At 36.1% G+C, this 23,549-nt stretch overlaps 2 protein-coding genes across 4 annotated transcripts; both read left to right on the forward strand.

Annotated features, from left to right (window-relative positions):
• The first annotated feature begins 1,304 nt into the window (after nucleotides 1-1,304).
• Nucleotides 1,305-5,825, forward strand: LOC116011481 (protein CANDIDATE G-PROTEIN COUPLED RECEPTOR 2-like). 3 transcript variants are annotated; one of them, XM_031251059.1, is made up of 8 exons: nucleotides 1,305-1,707; nucleotides 2,547-2,643; nucleotides 2,947-3,363; nucleotides 4,061-4,252; nucleotides 4,793-4,952; nucleotides 5,042-5,144; nucleotides 5,244-5,325; nucleotides 5,560-5,825. In XM_031251059.1, exons 3-8 carry the CDS (start codon nucleotides 3,058-3,060, stop codon nucleotides 5,635-5,637), a joined length of 921 nt encoding a protein of 306 aa, XP_031106919.1. In that variant the 5' UTR covers nucleotides 1,305-1,707; nucleotides 2,547-2,643; nucleotides 2,947-3,057; the 3' UTR covers nucleotides 5,638-5,825. The 3 variants fall into 3 exon arrangements, with proteins under 3 accessions (XP_031106919.1, XP_031106920.1, XP_031106921.1); XM_031251060.1 differs by lacking the exon at nucleotides 1,305-1,707 and adding an exon at nucleotides 2,295-2,420; XM_031251061.1 differs by lacking the exon at nucleotides 1,305-1,707 and adding an exon at nucleotides 2,408-2,424.
• Nucleotides 5,826-11,724: 5,899 nt separating this feature from the next.
• LOC116007786 (PLASMODESMATA CALLOSE-BINDING PROTEIN 3-like) lies at nucleotides 11,725-16,717 on the forward strand. The gene is made up of 4 exons (XM_031248468.1): nucleotides 11,725-11,927; nucleotides 12,647-12,886; nucleotides 12,993-13,026; nucleotides 16,146-16,717. The coding sequence occupies exons 1-4, from the start codon at nucleotides 11,870-11,872 to the stop codon at nucleotides 16,429-16,431; spliced, it is 618 nt and encodes a 205-aa protein (XP_031104328.1). The 5' UTR covers nucleotides 11,725-11,869; the 3' UTR covers nucleotides 16,432-16,717.
• Nucleotides 16,718-23,549: the final 6,832 nt, after the last annotated feature.

Consider the following 23,549-nt stretch of genomic DNA (forward strand, 5'->3'; position numbering starts at 1 on the left):
ATTTTAAAAGTAAAGTCAGACCATTTGTTCATATGGTAAAACTAAGACAAGAAACATAGCAACACTGCCATATATGTAGGACCATAAAATAGACCAAAACACAGTAAGTTTGTCAATTTACATTGCCAAAACACTGTCAACATAGACCATTTGTTCATATGGTAATCACATCTTAGTAACATTGCAACACTGCCAAAAAAGATCATTTGTTTGTCCAATTTGCATGAACATGCCTTGCACAACTCCCGTGCTCAATTCCAGGAAATAAGTCTTCAATTATATTGCTTTGTCCCTACATAATAACATAAATCGACCAATCAGTGTCCAGTGTATATCATAGCAGTTTATGAACATACAATAAACATAAATGAATACCTTTTGTTGATCACTCATCACTGTCCAGTTACTCCTGTTTCACATTCCTAGGTCTACCTTCAACAAATCTAGAAACCATCTCCAAGATGAGTTATTCTCTATCTCAACAACAGCCCAGACAATAGGATACATTTGGTTGTTTCCATCCCTACCAACAGCAGTTAATATCTCTCTCTTCAACATACCTTTCAAGAAACACCCATCTAACCCAATCACCTTCCTGCACCCTTCTAAAAACCCTTTTTCTAGTGCACCAAAACAAACATTTATTCTCTTAAATACACATGGAGCATCAGGAACTATCCTATCTGTTTTTATCACAATAGTGCTACCTGGATTTGAGTTAAGACACTCTTCAGCATAATCTCTCAGTCTTCTAAACTGCCCTTCAAACCCTTCATCTAAGTTTTTTAGAATTCCTTTTATTGTCCTTCTAGCCATGCTGACTGTAATATTTAGCTTTAAATCTGCCTTTAGGGTCCTTCCTAACTTTGTTCTCTAATTTATCTACAAGCCACTTTTGACTCACAACTCTTAGCTTGTACTTTGAATTGCATCTATGGACCAGATTAATTACCTTCACTTGAAAACATTTGTATCTTTCTTCCCACCTTACACTAGAGTAAAATGGACACCCCTCTTTAGTGAACTTTGTCCTTACATATTTAGGTTCATTCTTTTTCCAATAAATATCTCTTTTATTATGTACATCATAACTTAGCATTGCATGTTTAAACTGGACATTGTTGTCAAACAACATACCCAATTCAATAGCAGGTGGGTCAGACTTAGGATTATATCTTGGGTATATACATTTCATCCTACTAGATTGGACCTCTCCACCAACATCATTCTCATCCTCTTCAATGGTGGGTGGGTCATTAGAATCATAATACACACTAACATCCCCTTCATGCTCATCAGTAGCAGGTTGCCTACCCACACTAACATCCTCTTCTGCCCCAAAATCACTTTCAAATTCTGACCCAACATCAACACCTATTTCAGCCGCTACATCCCCTCCTATTTCAACCTCTACATCCTCTTCTATTTCAGCCCCAAGATCCGCACCTATTTCAACCTCAACATCACCCTCATTGCCAAATTCAAACCCATCAAAGTCCAATTTAATGGCACTTAAACACCCAGATTGAGCCCTATTATCTGTGTCTGCAGTTTCAGGGCCAAGTAAAGACATAGTTACCAACTCTGGATCCTCTAACCCATGTTCAACATATATCTCACACCTCTTACCTACATGAGTAATCTGAACTAAGTGCATACTGCTGGCATCATCACTTAAAAGCTTTAGGTAACTAAAGGGTTCTTCAGGTAATTTGTATGTTAGTGATACAATTTTTTCATATCTTTGATCTTTTATGTACTTCATCAGATGTGGATAACATACCAAATCTGGGTCAATTTTGACAGATTCTACTTCTCCTCCTACATACTTAAGGCTAGGGTTTTAAATAAAGTTACTACCATAGTGAATAAGTAATTCAATAGTATCTGAGATCCCGAAATAAAATAAGTTTATGCACAATTTAAAATTCACAACCAGACAAAAGTTACCTGTTTCACATATTTTTTCACAGTCATTAAATGCACAATTACAAATACACAACCAGACAGCATACTTCCTTGTTTCACATCTTCTTCTTTTTTTTTTTTTTTTTCACAATAATTAAATGCACAGTTTAAAATTGACAACAACCAAACAATACACTTACGAGTAGGGTTAAGGGTAGGACCCCCAAAAGAGCTTTACCAGACATAGTATATAGAAAAGCAGGACCACAAACACGCTTTCACTTTCGTACAGAACAGTAAGCATCTTTCTTTTACAAAAACAAAGCAGGACCACAGAGGCACAAACACACTATCACTTTACAAAACCAACTGCATTCGACAACATCTATATTTCAATTAGAAATCCCTAGGATAATGCAAAGCTTACCTAGTCGCTCGTGGTCCGCTTCTCTGACCGGTAAAGTCGTAATGTCGTCAATGTCTCCGCTCCTCCACTGTTGTCAATGTCTTTGGTCGGTAAAGTCGTTCGTCGACTAACCTAGAGTTTTTAGAATTTGGGAATAAAGTTGGGGGAAAGTAATGTTATTTCAGTTACAAAAACGTCTGATTTTTATTTTATTTCTTTTTTTTCATGCCAGGTAGGAGGAGATTTCAATGCCACATAAATCTAAACGGGACAAGTCATCGCCAACCAGGGGTTACTTGCGAAATAGGCTTATTAAAAAGTTTCAAAATGTAAGTGTCTGCAATTAAATTATAGTTTAGGCCAAGGACCTTGTAGTCCAGTGGCATCAAACTCACAATATTGACTCTTGTGCTTCAATAAGTTGTTTTCTATAGTTATGAACAGATACTGCATTGTAATAGAATTGAACACTACCGGGTAATAGATGAGCCTATTTGACCCTTCCTTTCTATTTCTTTAATGTTTGCTTGGTGGGGTTGCTTGAAACGTCCCTCAAATTCCCGGTAATTTGTATGCTTCCCCTCCAGAAATTCTCACTCTTCCGATCTCAATTCTCAACCATATTGACATAGGTTTTTCCACTGCGAGTCGATTCCAGTTATACATATTGCTGATCCAGGATTTTGTAAAGTTTGGGTTTCAATCGTCGATGAATTCCATTCCCTAATCTCCAGTTCTTCGAAATGTCCGGGACTCCAGAAACCTTATTCATAGGTCAAGCTTCGTCGCCGACCGCTAGCGTAGCCACCGCATCCGCCGCCGGCAATCACTTTATTTCCCGATGGTACAGCTCCTCCGCCAATGCGTGCCGTGGTTTCTGGCACGACGCTGCTTTGATTGTACCTTCGATTCTGTTTATACTGTACCTAGGGTTTCATGCAAAGAGGAATATAAAGAAGCTTAGGAACCGTGGGTCTTATGTAATGATTGCATATTATGCTCTATTGTGGTTTGCTACTCTGGTAAACTTTGCCTGGTCATCCCTGCAGGTACTATTCTTTTCTCAATTGATTAATTAATCTGCAATATTTTGGCATTTCAGTTTATTTGCTCTTCAGAATTGGACTGATAAGGGAAAAAGACCACAATTGAGCTATTTTGTTTCGGCATAAATAATTCTATTGCTTAGGGAACTATGAAAAATATTATTTAATTTGTTCTATTTGTAGTTTTTTGAGCTTTTCTGGTGCTTGGTTTGGTCCTCATTGCTTGGTTACTGAGATTTGACTTGTAAAGATAGACTTAGAGGGAAGTTGTGATTTTTAAAATGTGACACAAAATGGTTTTATTATATTTAAATTTAAATTGGTTTTTGATTGATCATGAGAAAACCCAGATACAATAGGACTCAGAGGTGGTGACACAACAGCTTTTGGTGGTTTATGATACTTAGTTTCGGGGGTTTTAAGTCCATTTGAAACATTTGTGCTTGTTAGGGCATTAGAGAAGTTCCATTGTTCCAATATAGAGATGTATATTACTCTGTAGTTCTGTAATTTGGTTTACGGAAAAACACACTGCTGAATCAAGAGTATTGTAAATTATAGTTTTTTTTTAATCTTATTGTTCTTATTGTTTTGTTTAGCTAAAATGGTCAATGAATTTCTATTATCTTAAGAAAGAAAGATTGTAAAATTGTTTAAATTTTGAAGTTACTTCACTGACTGGAACAATGATATACTACAGGCATGGCAGTGTGCTCCTGGAAAGGATGTTGCGTGGAATCTTTTGTCATTGTTTGCAGCCTCTGGAATGTTATGTTTAGAGATTAGTCTAATGTCCTTCTTACTTCACGAGAATTATGCCACTGGATTGGAAACTTTAACACGCAATTTCTTTGTGTCTGGCCTTTTTGTTGGCGTGGATGTTCTATTAAAGGTAACACTTTTATCCATCTCCAAAGTGTGAGACTATGGTTATGATGCTTCATGTATATTTCTTCCTAATTGGCTAATTGAGTATGAAAGATCACTGTTGAGTTCCAGCTTCTTCATTTTCTTCCTGAGAAAGATGTATGTTTTCACTCTGCTTTTGTATACATAAAATGCTTTAGATCATATTTTAAGCAAATGGATCAATGCAAGAAGGCTGGTAAATGCAATGGACTGGGCTACAACTTACAAATAACAATTCAGTCTTATAAAATGCATCTCATATTTCTTCACAAACCAACGTGGTGGCATTTGTTCTTTTTCTGTTCAATTTTAGACCATGCCATATTCTTCTTCTTTTTTTAATGTCCTTGTTGGGAGTTTGTTTTCCAACAGTGGTTAATGGTTGATGAATGTGTTTTATTTCATGCTTGTTGCCATTGTTGGAAGTGTTTGTCCAAGAATTATGCATGATTGTTAAAATAATACTCCGTAGTAGTTAAACAGGCAGGTGATTTGTGCCCATAATTTTATTCTCTGTCGGCAGGTAATTCTTGTATTTGGATTTAGGATTCCACTTTTTGTTGATGTTGGATTAGCAAATGGAGGAAAATGGGCCATATGGTTTACCTATAGGCTTCTGCTAACTGCAGCTTATGGGTACATATATTTTGTGCACTTCTCAAAGTGGAGAGATAATCTGCCTCGTGAGTTGCATTTTTCAGTCCCCTTGTTACCCTATTACTCTTTCTGTTTTGTTCTTGCTAAAAAACATTCTCCCGCCAAAAATTTGCAGCAAGGCCAGCCTTCTACAACTATGTCATAGTCATGTTCGCAACTAATGTGGCAGTATTGTTTGCTTGTGGGCTTGGTGTATTTGGGATTGGCTTTGGTGCCTGGTACTGCATATATTTCATTTCTGAAATTAATCATCCAAACCAATTTAATACTGTATTGTTCCATTGGTTTCAACTTAACGTGAAAGGTTAATGATGCAGGTTATATGATTTGAGCGTTGTCTGCTATCACTCTCTGTATCTTCCCTTTATCTATGCTACGTTTTTGGCCGACTTCTTTCAGGTAGATATAATAATCCATGTATTCATGTCACTTTTGCAAAAATCGTATTACCCTTAGGTGGACATTGGTTGGCCGGCCTATTAGGCGCCCAAGTCGGGGGAGTGTTTTTTTTTTTTTCTTTTTTTACTTGGGTGCCGACTAGCGTCTAGCGCCTTCTACAGTATTGATTCGTTTTGATCGTTCATTATCCCTCAGTTGCTGATTAATCATTATTCTGTTTTGTCAACAATACAGGAAGAAGATTGGCTTCTGGATGAAGCATACTACTCAGAGATGAAGGATGCGGGATTCTTTGATGCTGATTGGGAATAGGATATTGCAACTCGTATATATATAATAATATAGTATAATTGTGAATATTATCCATTGGAGAGAAATGGGAGTCTGGGAAGGCCTTTTGTGTACTTAGAATGACCATTCGGTGTTGCAAAATATACAACTGTAAATCATCACTGTTATGATTTCAATAATAAGTCCTCTATGTAATTTGCCTACTCAAACCAGATCAGACTAGCTAGCTACTTGCCTTGGGGAAAAATAATATATAGCTTGCTCTTATCAATGGAGTTTTTTCGCGGTAATTGAGGAGTTTGAGGAGTTTTTGTAAGTGTGATTAGGAAAGAGAAAATGTGAAGAGATGAAAAAAAAATAAAAAATTGATTTTAAAAAAATAATAATAATAATAAACAAATGTCTGACGCGCCTTTCCACGCACAAAATGTGCGGCTGTATTTAGCAATATGTAGGCCCCAATTTTCTGAAAAAAAACTCAAACCTTGTAGAAGCTCCCTTCCCCTCTCTCTCCTCCCTTCTTTCCTCCATGTGACACTTTTCTCTACAATAACCCATCAAAAAACTACTGATAATGGTGCTCTCAGCTCGCAATCTAATTAAGATCTCCCATCTTGAACGCCTTGATCTTCATGACAGTATGATAACTGGAGAATTCCCGAGTTCATCACTCAAATTTCTACCGATCTAACATTTGAGTTTAAGAAATAATTAATCATCTCGTAGGCTCGCCACCCCACTCAATAGTCAGTGCACATACCCTCAAGTACTTTGGTTGGACTGAATAATTAGAGGTTGTAGTCAGTGCACATACTCTCAAGTACTTTGGTTGGACTAAATAACTAGAGGTTGTTAGTGTTAGTAAATAAACTCTGTGTATTTTAGTTGGACTGAATAATTAGAAGTTGTTAGTAAATCAAACTTTGTACCTAATATAAAGGCTATTAATACCAATACACCATCCCTCGTTAGACTATGCTACTATGCTACAGTACGTATTTTTTGTTTATTTTTGGAATATTGCACTGCCCGTCTGTTGTCATTTTGTTTTCCGAGTTCTCCGGCGGGGTAATCTGCATCATATCATATCATGGGTAGTTTCCGTTCAGAATGGGGGCGATGATGAGGCAGTGCAGTAAACTAGGGACTGCCGTGGACGGAGAGGAATACAGGTGTGGTAGCGATGGTCTGTCGCTATGTTCATCCGATCCGGTGGGAATCTTCCATGGAAGTCCGATCCTGTTGTTCGCCGGTTTACATGCTTGCAGAATCCGCTGCTCAGTGGCGCCGGTTTCGACTGCCCAATTTCTGAGGTGGCCAAATTTGCGTAATACAGGTTCTTTTCTGCCTGCCATTAAGATTTCTTTTAAAATCTTTACGTTTCTAATAAGTTTCTGGACTGCAATTCTTATCCTTATTAAATGCCCGCAGTTTGTTACTTTCTTATAATTTCTATCATTATATTAACCTTATATATAATGGTATCCAACACTTCCACTTGATGTAGAAAACAAGACCACAACACAACTATGGACTTAATAGCCATCTTAATGTGTCTGTTAACAGACCTTAAATATTAAAACAATAGGCTAAAGCTAAAACAACAATGCTTAATATTAAAACAACAGGATATTGGCGATCTTTTTGTACGAATAAGCTCCACAATCTCTGAACGCCCTATTTATAATTGAAATCCTAATCACCTTTCCTTCATGAGATCTCCTAAGTTAAGAAGCTAAGATTCATTCACTTACATCTCTCCTTGAAAAGCTCATCTCAAACATCCTTATTTGAATCAATTAAAACTACTCATCCATGCAACTCATGCATTATAAAACATACCTTAGGCATAATTAAATAAACCAATTAATACTACCTAAGATTAACAAATAAATTATGAATAAATACTATACATTAATTTCCCTTACAATCTCCCCTTTGGCAATACATTCTTAAGGTATGGAAAAAATAACAATAAAAAAATAGTAAGTTCATTTAGATGTGCCCTAAGATATGTTGTGTTAACATGCAATGCTATTACAAACGAGAATTAATTATGCCAGGATAAGTCATTTGCATGAAACAACATTCACCAATTAAGAACCAACCAACCAATTAAAGAAAGAGAATTATTCAAATAGCCAAATAATCCAATAATCCAACCAATTAAAGAAAGAGAATTATTCAAATAGCCAAATAATCCAATAATCCAATAACGAGCTAACTAGCATTGTTTACCATTGGTCACCAACTAAATAAATAAAAACATCACCACATTACCGAGCTTTGTATGTTTCCCCTCAACAATTTCTCCCCCTTTTTGCTATAATTGACATAGGGTGTGTCAGTGATCATCTAGTAGGAGCAGAAGCTGGCTCCTCAGCATTAGCTTCTAAGGAGTGTAGGAACTCCTTATCATCCAACAACATCTTCTCCACTTGAGCAACAGAAGACTTCAAACTTCAAACCTGCTAGAATAGATTGGGAAGAATGCACACGAGCACGAACAACAACAATATTTATACTCACATGAGGAGGTTTAGTAGGAACAGAGATGCCTTTAGTCACATCAACAGAACGTAAGGCAGAACAATCATCAAAATGAGAACGGTGAAACGTCTTTATAAACAGTTCCTCCTCTTGTTGGTGCTTTTGAAAACCCTGCTTGCATAAGATACCGTAAATCAAACTAGAGAACGGAAGAAACACTTTGTCCTCTTTACCCTGACGAAAGTTCATGATATGTCGAAAGATCATTTCACCTAGATCAAACTGAATATTATTCTGTATTTTGAACATTTGAACAACAGAACGACCATTTTCTTGGACATATAGTGTGCTGCCACAGTTGGTAACCAGTTGTTTGTAGCCAGACGGAGCAGAATGGCATAGCAAGATGTGAGATCATGCGAGTTAGTGAGCGTGGATGCGATAAGATCATAATCAGGTATAAAATGAACATCAACCTCTGTCCTGTCATAGTAGTCATTTATAATTGCGGGACTGAAATCATACTAGTGCTTCCTGATATAGACATTGTGGAAGTGAGAACTGTCTTCATCAACTTTGTCAGCTGTCAAATTCGTGTAAAACTCTCTAGTCACCATGTCACAATACGGACCCACATTCGTCACAGTTTGACACTCTTCGCTCTCAAAATCTTCCCCACACTGTGACGAATGTGGGTCTGTATTGTGACATGGTGACTAGAGAGTTCTACACAAATTCTACACAAATTTGATAGATGACACAGTTGATGAAAACAATTCTCACTTCCACAATATCTATATCAGGAAGCACTGGTATGATTTCAGTCCCGCTGTTATAAATGACTACTGACAGGACAGAAGTTGATGCTCCTTTTACACCTGATTATGATCTTATCGCATCCACGCTCACTAACTCTCGATCTCACTTGGCCTAAGGGGGATGCTAAGAAACCAGCACACTATGTGTCCAAGAAAATGGTCATCCTGTTGTTCAAAATACAGAATAATATACAATTTGTTTTGAGTGAAATGATCTTTCGACATATCATGAGCTTTCGTCAGGGTATAGAGGACAAAATACTTCTTTTGTTCTCCAGTTTGATTTACGGTATCTTATGCAAGTAGGACTTTCAGAAGCACTAACAAGAGGAGGAATTGTTTATAACCTCCAAGTATACAATTGATAAACGTCTGTTTCACCGTTCTCATTTTGATGATTGTTCTACCTTACGTTCTGTTGCTGTGATTGAAGGCATCTCTATTCCTACTAGACCTCCTCGTGTGAGTATAAATATTGCTGTTGTTCGTGCTCGTGTGCATTCTTCCCAATCTATTCTAGCAGGCTTGAAGTCTTCTGTTGCTCAAGTGGAGAAGATGCTGTTGGATGATAAGGAGCTCCTACACTCCTTAGAAACTGATGCTGAGGAGCCAGCTTGCTCCTACTAGATGATCACTGACACACCCTTTGTCAATTATAACAAAAAGGGGGAGTATTTGTTGAGGGGAGCATGCAAAGCTCAGTAATGTTTTTATTTATTTAGTTGGTCAACAATGGTAAACAATGCTAGTTAGCTCGTTATTGGATTATTGGATTATTTATTGGAATAATTCTCTTACTTTTATTGGTTGGTTGGATCTTGATTGGTGAATGATGTTTCATGCAAATGACTTATCCTGGCATAATTAATTCTCGTTTGTAATAGCATTGCATGTTAACCCAACATATCTTAGGGAACATTTTACTGAAATTACTATTTTTGATTGATTGTTATTTTTTCGTGCCTTAAGAATGTATGTGTTTAGTTTTGACAAATAATTGTCAAAGAGGGAGTTTGTTAGGGAAATTAATGTATAGTATTTATTGGCAATTTATTTGTTAATCTTAGGTAGTATTAATTGGTCCAGTTAAATTAATTATGCATAAGGTATTTTTATAATGCATGAGTGATAATTAATTGCATGGATGAGTGGTTATAATTTATTCAAACAATAATGCTTGAGATGAGCTTTTCAAGGGGAGATGTAAGTGAATGAATCTCCTTAAGTTGAGGAGATCTCATGCAAGGAAGGTGCTCAGGGTATCAATTATAAATAGAGCTTGAAGCCTTCAAAGATGTAAGAGCTGATTCGTACAAAAGAACGCTAATGTCCCTGCTGTTTTAATATTAAGTACTGTTGTTTTAGCTTTAGCCTACTTTTAATATTTAAGGTCTGTTATCCTAATACAGACTCATATTCATGGTAAGATGTCTATTTAGTTTAGAGTTATGTTATGATCCTGTTTTCTACATCAAGTGGAAGTCTTGCTGATTGGCCCAGGAAAGTTGAAGGAGTTATTCTCACATCACTACCAACTCAAGAGATGATGATGATTAGTAGGTGTAAAGATTAGGCCATTTGTTGGATGGATATCTGGTAAACCTTGTATCGTCTTTGATCATCTAGTGGAGTTGAGTTTCACCTTTGTGTGGCCCCGCAGACGTAGGAGAAGTTCTCCGAATTGCATGAACATATTCTGGTTCCATTAACTTTTCATGCACTGTTTTTATTATTTATTATGTTTCTAATACAGTAATAAATACAGATGATTAATTTGTTTTAAAAACAAAGTAGGAACCAGATATGTTATCATTTGCATTCAAGATTCACAATCTTTCACTTTATAATGCACATGAAAATAAAAATTTAACTTTAAAAGTATTAAACACTATCAAAAATAAAACAATTTAAATAAATAATTGACTTTCAAGCAAAAAAAAAAAAAACATAATTAAGTCCCATGATATTATACACAAAAGATAGGAATTGTTTACGGAATTACGGATGCCATCAGACCATTTATTTATTTATTTATTTATTTTCCTTTTTTACCTTTACCAAAATTCATCTTTATTATCGAGTAGGATAGGATGATATGTAAAAAGTAAATCAATCTCAAACAAAGTTGAAGAAAACTAATAGTTTATTTATGTAAAAACGTAATTTAAAAAATGAAAACAGTAAGGTGAACAACTCAACTAATTAACTAATGTATTCAAAATAAGTTTATAAACTTTACTTTGCTAGTATGCAACTGCACTAACATTTGGAGGTTCGTAGGCTGACCAATTAATGTATATTTCAAAATTCACCTCCTTAGCTTCACCAACTCCAATACAAGAACGGTGAAGTTTAGTCGTTTAGAGTTAAATAATACTACCTCCGTCTCAAAATGGTTGTCTGGTTCGTTTAACGATGCTTGATTGAAGTAATTTTTAATCCAATTTTTCATAATATTAAGTTTAGCATTAATATATAAAATTTATATATTTAGAAACTACATTAAAAGTACTATTAAACACAAAAAATTAAATTTAAAAATAATAAAAATTACTCAAGAAAATAAGCAAAGAAGAAAGAATTGGTTTGACCAATGAATAGTAAATAGGACAGGTAAAATAGTACAGAGAGAGTATATTAAAAATATTAAAAAAAATGTATAAGAGGTTTTAAAAAAAAAAAAAAAAAAAAAAGGCCGACACATCAAACATTTACACACCAGGCTGGTCCACCAATAGGCAACAGCCCGCCATCTTCAGTCTATATCATCACCCAGTACATACCATTGCTGCCTTTGTATTTTTGTGTTTGGTAATTTTTCCTTTCCCAAACACGCCTTTATTTCTCACTCTCTCCCAGTCCCACCTTCTGCTAGCTTAGCAGGCCTTGTTTGTTTATCGTCATTCTAAGAGGGCTTCTTGTGTTATCCTCTCCATCGATCTGCCATGAATATGGCTTCTTTACTGTCTGCATTGCTCTTGTTGGCCATGGCTGCTCACTCAAGTAAGCTTTCTTCTTTCTCTATTTTTCTTTATTTTATCCATCAGCTCAAAGTTTCCTTTTTTTATTGAAAGGCCGGGTGGATAATGATGTTCTCTTGCTTTAAATAGCAAGTTGAGCCCTTTTCTCCTTTCTGCATTTTCCTTAACATTTATTTTCAATTCTCATATTTCATATTTATATATAACACAAATAAAGATCCAAGCTTCCCATTTATAAACTACTTTGCTATATAATGCTTTATTTTCAAAGCTCTTCTTCAAGTTCAAGTTTGAAAGAGATTTGAAAGATTAAAAAAAAAAAAAAAAAAAAAAAGAAAAGAATGTAATTTGTACATATGCCATGCTCTGCCTTCTCAAGATTGGGACCATTTTTGGGTAACTCCACCCAAAATGACTAAGGATATAAACTTGTATCCACAAAATCACATGTTCGAATCTTGTTTTGAGTCGGTTATGGGTGACCTAGGCTGGTTTAGCTCCTTGTGGTTATTTGCCAGTAGATTTACCTAATGCATACCCTCGGGTAGTGGTGGCGGGTTTTCCTCATCACCCCCAAAGATTGAGACCATTTTTAATCCCTTGATGATAGTTATGATTTTAAACATTCTTGATTATACCCTCTTAATATATTAAGCTAGCTAAGATAAATAAAATAAAATCCAAAAAATTGACATTATTAATAACTTGTACTTTTCATTTTCATTTAATGGGGTTTGGTAGGTGCAACATGGTGCATTTGCAAGGTAGGGATGAGTGATAGTGAGTTACAAAAGACACTGGACTATGCATGTGGGAATGGGGCAGATTGCAACCCCATTCACCAGAATGGGCCATGTTATAACCCCAACACTGTAAGAGCTCATTGCAATTATGCTGTCAATAGCTTTTTCCAGAAGAAGGGCCAAGCTGCAGGCACTTGTGACTTCTCTAGCACTGCCTCCATAACCACAACTGACCCCAGTAAGCCCCCATTATTACCTCTTTTTTGCTATTAGTAATTTTACTTTTTTTTTTTTCTTGGAGATCAGATTCTCTTATTTTATATCTTTTTTGGTGTGATTTCTAGGTATAACTGGTTGTGCTTTTCCCTCCAGTGCAAGGTATGGCTTCCTTTTAACATGTTTTCTAAGTAGTAAAGTATAGCAATTGTTGATTAGTTCTTGATCAGGGTTGATGAATATGGCAAGTCCTGTAGGTTTCTGGGTTTCATGTCTTTAGGTCCTTTAACTGTAGCATTTGATGATGGGCATTTTGTGGCTATGGCATTAAAGTCAAGTTTTCAAAAACAAAAATGACCTCTAGAGTGGTAACCCCAGCCAAGATAGTTAAGGATACAAACTTGTAACCACAAGGTCACGAGTTTCAATCCCAGTTTTCTTGGTTTGAGCCGGTCAGTTATGGACAACCTAAGCTGCTTTATCTCCTTGTGGTCCTTTGTCAGTTAGGATCACAAGGCGGGATTTACTCAATGCACGCTCTCGGGTAGTGGCTTTGTGTTTTTCTGACTTCTAGAGTCTTGATGCAAGACAAGCATGCATTTTGATTTTTGATAAGGACCACTTTGTAGTTTGTACAGTAGTACATCAAATTTTGGATCTGCACATCATAAATGTTGTCTGTTTTGTAGGTAAAAGATTGCTCATTTATTGCAATCTACCATTACAGTCTTCATCATATATTCATATTCATCATGTTAAAAATAAATAAATAAATAAATAATAAAAACACCATGATTGTAGAACCCCTTTTGGATTAGGTAACATGCATCCACCATATAATTCAAAACCTCTTAATTGAAGTAAACAAAACATAGGATTATTGAGATTAATGTTAATCCCAACATCCCATGAACCAAACAACACCATGTAGACCCCTTCAAGTCATTGAATTGGTTAATTAGCTACAACTGTGGTCTTAATAGTAATTGAGTATGTTCTCATTTTTTGCCAATAGGGGTGCTGTTTTTTAGAGGTTTTGTTTTTAGTTAGTAATAAAATTGATTTTTTTTTTTTTTTTTGCAATGTGTTTGTAATTAAGCCAAATATCTATTTTGGGTCATATAGTAAGTAGAATCAGAAGTCATGCAAATAACTTTTTACTTTTGATTTCCTTTAAGTCAAAAGGAGGTGATGAGGGCAGTGAAAATATTATATTGCACAAAGTGGGTGGCTGCTTTTATGAGATACTATTAGAGTCTTGTGATCCTAAGCAAATTATTCTATGGACCGAGTCCACCTTGCAATGTGAATCTGGATTCAAAATACACAATTTACATGCTGAATGTTTACAATTTATACACTGAATATTCACAATTTACATACTGATTATCACAATTTGATTTGTGAACATGCAGTATGTTCATGGTATACTTATTGTTGATAGCCCTAGGGGGATGAGCTCATCACTAATACAAACAAAGATTACATGATAAATCTCTTTAGTCTCCATCCATATATATGTAACTTTTCCCCTACAGAGTCTACTAGCTTTGAATTTATAATTTAGCATCATATCATTCATGCTAGTAAAGTAAATTAAATCCATTTGTCTCTAACCTTTATTTCCAACTTTTTAAAAAAATCTAATCTATGACTTCTTTCTGTCTCTTATATCATACATATCATAGTATGTTACTATGTTTGCACTTGCATGATGATGACCATCTCCTTGCCCTTTTGGTCATACATAAATCTCACTATTGTTAAACCAATGAACAATGTTAAATATATAGACTGAAAGTAAGGAAATTAAAGCTTAAAATTACTTTAGTCTCACTACTGCCCACACCAAGATTGTGGCTTTCCACTCTTGACCCAAGAAGCATATATGATTATTCAAATATATTAAAATTATTATTGCCTTGAAAGCATCCAAAGCTTCAGTTCGCTTCTTTTTGAAAGGAAAATGTTACTTCTGACTTCCTATTTTTACTCACAACTTTTACTCCTTCCCTTTAATTTTTGATGTAGACATTTTTTTAAAACCCACGGAATGAAAGTAACTTATCAATGATTACCGCATCAGGAAGTAAAAGTAAGGGAGTAGAAATTGAGAATCCATGAAATAAAATTCTTTGTGAAATGGCAAAATATTTTCATATTACATGGACTCCCACTTCTTACCCCCAACTTCTACTCTCTCTCACAAATTCTTGATGTAGACACTTTTTTGAAACCCGCAGAATAAAAAATTTTTATGTAGACATTTTTTTGAAACCCGCAAAATAAAAGTAACTTATCAATAGTTACCGCATCAGGAAGTAAAAGTAAGGGAGTAGAAGTTGAGAATACATGTAATAAAACTCTTTGTGAAATAGCAAAATATTTTCATATTACATGGACTCCCACTTCTTACTCTTAATTTCTACTCTCTCACAAATTTTTTATGTAAACACTTTTTCTGAGATCCACATGATAAAAATATTCTATCATTATTATTGTCACATCCTATCGTAAAAATAAGGGTTAGAATTTGAGAAAACATATAGTGGAACTTGTAAAATATAATAAACTAAAAAGTCCCCTTTTTATAGACTCTAGGGTTAGACATTCTTGGTCCTTGTGGCTTTTTGTCAGATTAGAAGGCAAATAAATGATGGAGCACATGTAATACTAGTCCTAGTCCTTTAATTTGTGAAAAGTAGGTGGGAATGAGGAGAAGAAAAGTAGAGAGCGAGTGAGTCATGTATGTATAGGACTTTCCTGTCCTCATTGAAACAACAAAATTTGTGAGTGATGGAGTGATGGTAGTGAAGTACAGACAGGTGCTTTGAGATTAGTGCCCTTAATTTCTTTCTTTATTGACAACTTACATTTGAGATGCCTTTAAATCTTTCTTTTTATGTGATGTTGTAGAGGGAAACTCACAACTTTTTGAGTTTAAATAAAGCAAAGGATCATCAGAATTAAGTTATTTATAACTGACTGACTCAAATTAAGAATTCAAGGATTCAAAATTTGTATATCCTTGTGGTTACAAGTCTAGATTTGTTGTCATTATGACTGAGGTTACCCCTAGTACTTTTAGTTCGTTCTTGGATTTGGGCTTGTGTTTCTACAGCGTACTATGTATTACGTAGTATATATTTAAATAATGTATATATACGACGGTTGTATATCATAATCGCGGTATAAAAATCGGCGTATATTAGGTGACGTAGCGTTATATTTCTTTGTGTTGTAGTGTATGATGGGTGGTTTAATTTGTTTGTGGTGTGCAGTGGAAGCACAACACCAGTAAGCACAACCCCTACTACCACACCTTCAACAACCACAGGCAATGCTTCTCCAAATCCAATCATCACTACTCCCACTACAGGCGGCGGTGCTATAGGAGGCGGTTTCAACAATGGTTTAGGCCCATCGGGTGGTGTTGGCACCTACAACGATATGAGTCATGCTGGGATTTCAATAATGCTAAGGAAAAATAATGCCATTTTCCCCTCCATCACCCTCCTCCTGATCTCAGCACTAGCACCATTAATGTGGCTTCAACAAGAGCAGTAGTAGATCTTTAGATGAATTGGGCCAACTGCATGCCAACATTATTGGATGGATGGGTATCTGAAAATTATTGGTGTTGAAAATTTTATTGTGTGCAGTAGTGGCGGGGAATCAGGCAGTACATGTGCTAGCCACTTCAGTTACTCTTTAAGGAATATCTTTGGACAGCCATGCATTTTTGTTTTTGTTTTTGTCTTTCTCTATCTCTCTCTCTCTCTCAAAGATCACGGGCTTTGTTCCTTCTTACATGGATTCTTCCATTGTTATTTCATGGATCAGGTTCATCTTACATTTTAAACTTTGGTCCAAAAAGACATTCAGATTATGTGCATGCATTTAACATATTATATTCTACTATAATTAACATATTTTATATATGCACTTAACATATTATATACCTCCAATTTATTTATAGGTACATAATCTATTAATAGACACATAATATATTAACTATAGCACATAATCTGAACATTATTTTGGACCAAGGCTTAGAATGCAAGGTGGATCAATCTTGATCCATGGTATAATTTGCCATGACATATGGGGCCTACCCCTTTGCCTCTTTGTAACACCTCCAACTGTAAGGTAATGTTTAAGGCAATTAAAATTTAGAATCTGATCAAAAGATTAATAAATTAAACTACGGAAGCAACAACCAAATATCTGGGGTGTAAGGCTAAAACCACCAACTCAAAATCCAATAGGGTCATAGGTCTGAAATCTAAATTATTACATCTCAAAGTTGTCCCAACGCAACTACACAAACTAACTACAAAAGAAGGAGGTAGAACTACTGGCATGCTAAATGCGCTCTCAGCTCTACTCCATACTTGAAATCATAAGTTAATAATTAGTGAATAGTGCTAAGTAAAACCCCACTCCAACATGTAAAGCTACAATATATACATTTCTTATCCACCATAGGTTTTGAGACTGACATATAGAATATATACTCACCCATTAGCAAAGACTAAGGAATGTTTTCAAAAGACTTCCATACCACCGTAATAGAAATAACAAGAATGACTTAATAAGGATTAATAGACCACAATGATATACAAGCTCAATACCTCACTCAAAGGAGCACCAAGATAAGTCATGATCCTAATAGGTAACCAAGCATACTTAGAAAGTAAGATAGAAGCAAAGAGAGTTCCAATCTACCACATATATCTATCCACCATAGAGCCAATTAAGCTATAATCAATGTAAATACAATCCACCAAATGTAATAGAGGCATCCGCGTGGAGAGCTCCAACCACAAACAATACCACATAAATCAATATCCATCAATAGTATCAATCAAGTAACAAGTGAGCTATATAAGGCAGGATTTCACCGTAACTATATCCTTAGCGAACGGCGTTCCCCACACAACAACCGTCACCTCCGCACCATAGCGAACCTTACCACAATAGAAACAGTTTTAGCACTTTAAGTGTATACACTAATACACCCCCTATTGGGATCCCAAGCCCAACGGGTTAGTAATAGTAACTATCTCTTACACCTAGGATTCGTTTCTACTAGGTGCCCAAAATATCCACTAGAGCTAAAGGCCCACAATCTCAAACCAATAGTGTCATAGTAAGTCCCCATGCGGATCCACATGCCATCATAATAATATCAAGAAAGATTCAATAACAAGGAATATAACTCTCAACAAAGAATGTCTCTCTAATATATAACATATAGGATTCCAAGGGATCATATATACAAATGAGAATCAAAAGTAGTAACTCAACCTCAATCCAAGAATAAGAATTCCAAATGATTCATAACCAATCCAAGAAAATGATATAAGAGTACAACGTGGTAACAAATGCTCAATAGAGTCAAAGATATTAACAAAAGCATAGAATTCCAATACTCACAAGATACAAGAATTATCAAATGATAGGATTCATGAAAGAATGATATTCAATAAGCAAGAATAGGAATTATCCAACATCATGCCACCACAACAAACTGAAACAACCAAACGAATACTCATACTAGAAGCAAAACACACTGGAACAGTAAACAATACTGAACCAACGGAACAACACGACGGAACTAGGGAACCCGTCATTCACTACCGCAATAACACACGAAATAGGGCAACTGAAGTGGAACCTCCGCCACTCGATACCTCAACTAGCCTGGCGAGGCTAGCTCACAGGCGTGCCAATACCGTAGGTCAGTTCTGCTAGGTAAAAAATGCATACGAGACAGATTATTTCTAGAAACGACACTCAGTAGAAGAAATAGGCAACTAAGATTTTCAGAATGCAAAATATACCAACAACAATAGGCTATCAAAAATAGAATAAATGGCACTCAAAAATACAAGAAACTTCAAGATCAAACCACAATATCAAGATATACCAGCTCAATAGGTCAAGAGTACACATAATATCATACAAGAGTTGGAAAATAGGTTATATTGGACATAGGAATTACCTCTTAAGCTATCCAATCCAAACAATACCAATCCTAGGCTCACTCATTGATAGTCTACAATAGGGAACCTGTGAACCAAATTGAGTCCACACTTAATTACCAAATATGGATTCAAGAATTTTTTTGGGCCACAAACGTACCACACCTTAATTTTTTGTTCTAAAATTTGCAACCCACAAACATATTGGGCCTTATATTTAAATTATATGTGGCTGTTTTTTGAGTAATAAAATATTCCTAATAATTATTGTTGATTATGCCTGCCTTTACAAAGTGTGAATTTACCGAACTAGCCATAGACGGGAACAACTATCTAACTTGAAATCTTGATGTTAAATTCTATCTCACATCAACTAAGCTAAAAGATACTATTGTTGCTGACTCACGAGCGATGCGGCCTAGAAGGTCGAAACTCTCATTTTCCCCACCACCTACATCACAATCTCAAAAATGAATATCTTTTAGTTGGGTTGGGTCTGGCCCAATTCGGCCTGACCTGGTCCACTTTAATAAATAACAATCATTGGTCCACTTTAATAAATAACAATCATTATTGTGTGGACCACACTATCAAATAATGTACATTCAATATAAAAATAATGTACATTGTATTCAGAGAATATACATTATTTGTGTACTTAATGTACATTATTTTTATAGTATAAAAATAATGTACATTCAGTACAAAAATAATGTACATTTATTACATTAAAAATGTACATTTTATCATGGTCCACATAGCTCCATGGTCCACACAATAATTAAATATAAAAAAAAGAATTTGGACATATTCTTGTTGTTGAGCTCTAATCATAGGTCAAGGTGATTAATCATTTTGTTGGATCAATTATTTTGGGCCTCTTCTGATTGTTTAAGGTATTTAGACTACCTTTAAATTTTAGGCCTAATTAATTTTGAGGTTTTTGGGCCTATTCATTAAGAAAATTCTATTAAATTATATTTCAATTTGAGCTTCTTAATTTTTTAATTGAATTTTAATTTAATATATATGTGCTCATATTTAATTGTTTAAGTATTACAATTTATTTATAATATATGAGATGTTCAAATTTAATAATATGTTTAATCCTATTATGCTTTGTATATTCAATAAATATAACTGTAGAATAGCATGTTCGAATATGCCTTGGTGCTTTTAGAAAGGATTTAGCATTAAGGAATGGTTTGCATATTATTGTTTCTCATTTGTGTCAAATCAAAAGGTACATTAAAGAATTTTAAATACCTTAATGGTTTTTTTTTTTTTAATTTTCTCTAAACTCATAATTTTGATTGCTTTACCTTGTGACAGAGTAGTCAGGCAAGCAGCATCCGACCCAAATCACCAGCACTGACCCAAAGGCAGACAAACGGCCACCCGTTACGTAAGGACGACACATTAAAGAGGAGTGTACATCACACTGAAGATGAGTTACTCCTTGTCGTTATTAGCAGCACTTAATACAACATTAAGCAACCGTTACATACTCACAAAGAGTCATTGGCGCTTGTGGATATAAAAGAGGAGTCTTGTTGGAGAGTGAGGGGAGACACTTTGTTTATCACACACAACATTACTGTACTGACTACTCATTGTACTGAGCTAATAATACAAATAATATTCTGGTAACATATTTACCGTCATTAGTGCTCTCGTTGAGAGTTGAGGCCAAATCTCAGGCTCAACATATAACAACAATATCAGCTTATCAGTGGAGATGGCTGGATCAGGATCTAGCGATTCCCACAATTCTCATCACGTGAATCGTGGCAACACCGGTGGTGGTCACAATGATGGTCACCACCAACAATGCAACAACAATCACAGTGGAGGGTAGCAGGCGCCCAAAGCACTGGTACCATCTCTGAACTCCCAAGCGACGGTTCGGGCCATTCAGCAGGCAGCGACAGCCCTAACCCAGTTGGGGGCGGAGATTCAAGGTCAACTACCCCAAGCATCCGCGCAGAAAGATGAAGTAGAGGAAAAGAGGACCCAGCGTCTGTGTTGTAATGCAACTCGTCGGCCGACCATTTCTATGTCCGCTATGGGACAGTGGGGTGAGAGGGTTGCTACCCAGCCAAGGTTGTGGGCACAACCGAAGGCCAAGGGGACCAAGGGTCCACACCAAGATGAGCAGTCACACCGGATGGAAGGGATGTGTGAGTCTGGAGGGTCGACTTCGTGTCAGTCCACGACACTCAAGCAAACCCCAAACGTGTAGAAAGAAGTGGTGAAAAAGCTCTAACATATAGAAGAGCTAGAGAAGAAGGTAAAGGCAAGAGAACATTCACCTGAACTTGAGGTGAGGATGACCGCTCTATTTTCTCTTAGTATAATGGATGCACCTCTCCCTAGAGATTTTATGTTGCCCGCTATCAAAGCCTACACCGGGATTTCTGACCCACGTGTCCACATGACAAGGTACAAAGTAGCCATGGTAATGACGGGGGCAGGCGACGCCATAATGTGAAGGGCGTTCTTGTCCACTTTGAATGGAACTGGCCAAGATTGGTTCAACATGATTTCAAATGGTTCGATACAGAACTTTGCAGCGTTGTCCAAAAATTTTCTGACTTATTTCTCCGGGCATATACAACACAAGAAACCGTTTTCACATCTCTACGGAGTAAAGCAGGACAGAGGTGAAAGCTTAAGAAATTTCTTGAGCAAATGGAAAAAAGAAGTCACAATGTGTACGATTTCGACTCTAAAGTGGCAATCCTCATATTTATCCAGGCATTGAGGTTAGAAAATTTTCATAGACAGCTGAACACTCACCATTCAAGCTCCTATGAGGAGCTAATGAGGACAACAAACCACTATGCCGAGGCGGAGGAGGCTGATAAAAAGAAGAAAGATGAGGAAAAAGGTAGGAGGAGTGGGCGATCTGATAAAGTTGGTTCGTCCAACCACGCACCACGCCCAAACCAGTCATACGCAACGAAGAGGAGAGATCACGAGCGACCTCGTCTCGCCCCACCGCGACACTTGACACCGCTTACTCATTCGGTTAGCATGATTTTAAGTCACGCTGAGGAAATGGGAATGATGCATTTTCCCTCAGAATGTATGGCAATTTCTCCGAGCGAGGACCAAACCAAATACTGTCGGTTTGATAAGCATAGTTTTATTACTTTGTTTTATTATATTTTACTTAATAATTTTTATTAATTAATTATATTTTTTGCTTAATCTTATTAAATAATTATATTTATACTTTTTTTTTATCTAATAATAATAATAATAATAATAAAATAGCATGCTTATAGATTAGAATTCTACTTGTAATCTAATCTATTTAAAATGTGATTTATGTAAATAAGGAATTAGTGAAAGACCTTTGTGTGGCATAACTAGTCTTCCTTTCTCGAGTCAACAACGGCAAACGAAGGAAGGGGCGCAGCACCAAAGTCGCGAAAAATCTCAACGATCTAACAAATTGTTAGCGCGGCGGTTGTGTTGGCGTTCGGAGGAGCTGTTGGATTGTAGTGATATAAAAGAGGGCGTAGAACGTAGGAGGAGATCATTAGTTCTAACCCGGACCAATTCCAGTAACGGTGGACGAAGGGTTCCGATCGGCGAACAAGTTTGGCAGCTTGGTGGCGATTTCCGACTGGTGTGGCAATTTCGATCTGCAGCAGGTTTGGCAGTGAGTGAAGTTTGTTCTCGGCAGCAATAATTTTCTAGCAAGAAATTCTGGTTTGGTGACTCCAATTCGGCGTTATAACAGTCTGGACAGCAACTATCTCTGAGCAGTAGTACACACTCTGGTTTTAATTCCTTTTTCTTCAAATTGCAATTCATTTTGTTAATTCCTCAAATTCTAGCTTTGTGAGTTATATTGCTACGTGGACACTAATTTGATAGTGGTGTCAATCTGTTGCTAAGCTTTAGTACATTTGGTTTCAATTGTTGATATTAGAATACTGGGTTAAAATTATTATCTGGGAACATGATACATTTACGATGAAAATTCTGCGTAACTATTAATTTTAATATTGCCAATCGATTATATTTTATCTTATGCTTTGTGTTGAGATTAATTGAGTTGAATTTGGCCAATTTAGCTGTTATTAGTCTGATTGAGAGAATTAACCGAGTACAAATCATGCTTGTTAATTCTAGGCTCGGTAGGATAAAAGGATAAATAATCTGACCCTCTTGTTGGGTTGTTTATTTGGTTCTTAAACTCGGGGATTCCGTAAGTTCTTCCTCACTTAATGGGTGTTAATGGTTTAAATAAATGTCTTAAGCATATGAACCATTAATGCACGTAACTGAATCTGGACGCCATACGGATTAGTTAGATAAAAGAAAGAATGAACCTTTAATCGATTGGCATAATTAAACTAATCTGCAGAATTAGTAATGGTTGATTGATTGTTGATTCATGTTCCTAGAGCTTCGTTTCTCCTGTTAGTATCTGAGTGGGTTTGGGAAGGAGTGGTGATGCTGCTATGAAGAGTCTAGTCACTATTGGAGAAGCCATGCACCAATGTCGCGCGAGTTGTTTTGCCTCCAACATTGGTGTGCGCAGATGTTTGTGGTGACGCTCTTGGTTGATTTTTGTTGTCTATGGTCTTGCTTCATCGTGTTGAGTCCAGGGAGGTAGGATGTGTTGAAAATTTTCGATCTAGTTGGTCCTTTTAGTGAAAGAAGTACGTGTAGTAAACCTAT

Source organism: Ipomoea triloba, chromosome 2 (assembly GCF_003576645.1).
Source record: "Ipomoea triloba cultivar NCNSP0323 chromosome 2, ASM357664v1".
Taxonomy (NCBI): Eukaryota; Viridiplantae; Streptophyta; class Magnoliopsida; order Solanales; family Convolvulaceae; genus Ipomoea; species Ipomoea triloba.

Excerpts from the sequence above, each read along its gene's own strand:
- LOC116011481 (XM_031251059.1), top strand. The coding sequence starts at position 3,058 with ATGTCCGGGACTCCAGAAACCTTATTCATAGGTCAAGCTTCGTCGCCG. Across the intron at positions 3,364-4,060 it reads TTGCCTGGTCATCCCTGCAG|GCATGGCAGTGTGCTCCTGG; the intron begins GTACTATTCTTT and ends GATATACTACAG. Across the intron at positions 5,326-5,559 it reads TTTTGGCCGACTTCTTTCAG|GAAGAAGATTGGCTTCTGGA; the intron begins GTAGATATAATA and ends TCAACAATACAG.
- LOC116007786 (XM_031248468.1), top strand. The coding sequence starts at position 11,870 with ATGAATATGGCTTCTTTACTGTCTGCATTGCTCTTGTTGGCCATGGCT. Across the intron at positions 11,928-12,646 it reads GGCCATGGCTGCTCACTCAA|GTGCAACATGGTGCATTTGC; the intron begins GTAAGCTTTCTT and ends GGGGTTTGGTAG. Across the intron at positions 12,887-12,992 it reads CATAACCACAACTGACCCCA|GTATAACTGGTTGTGCTTTT; the intron begins GTAAGCCCCCAT and ends TGTGATTTCTAG.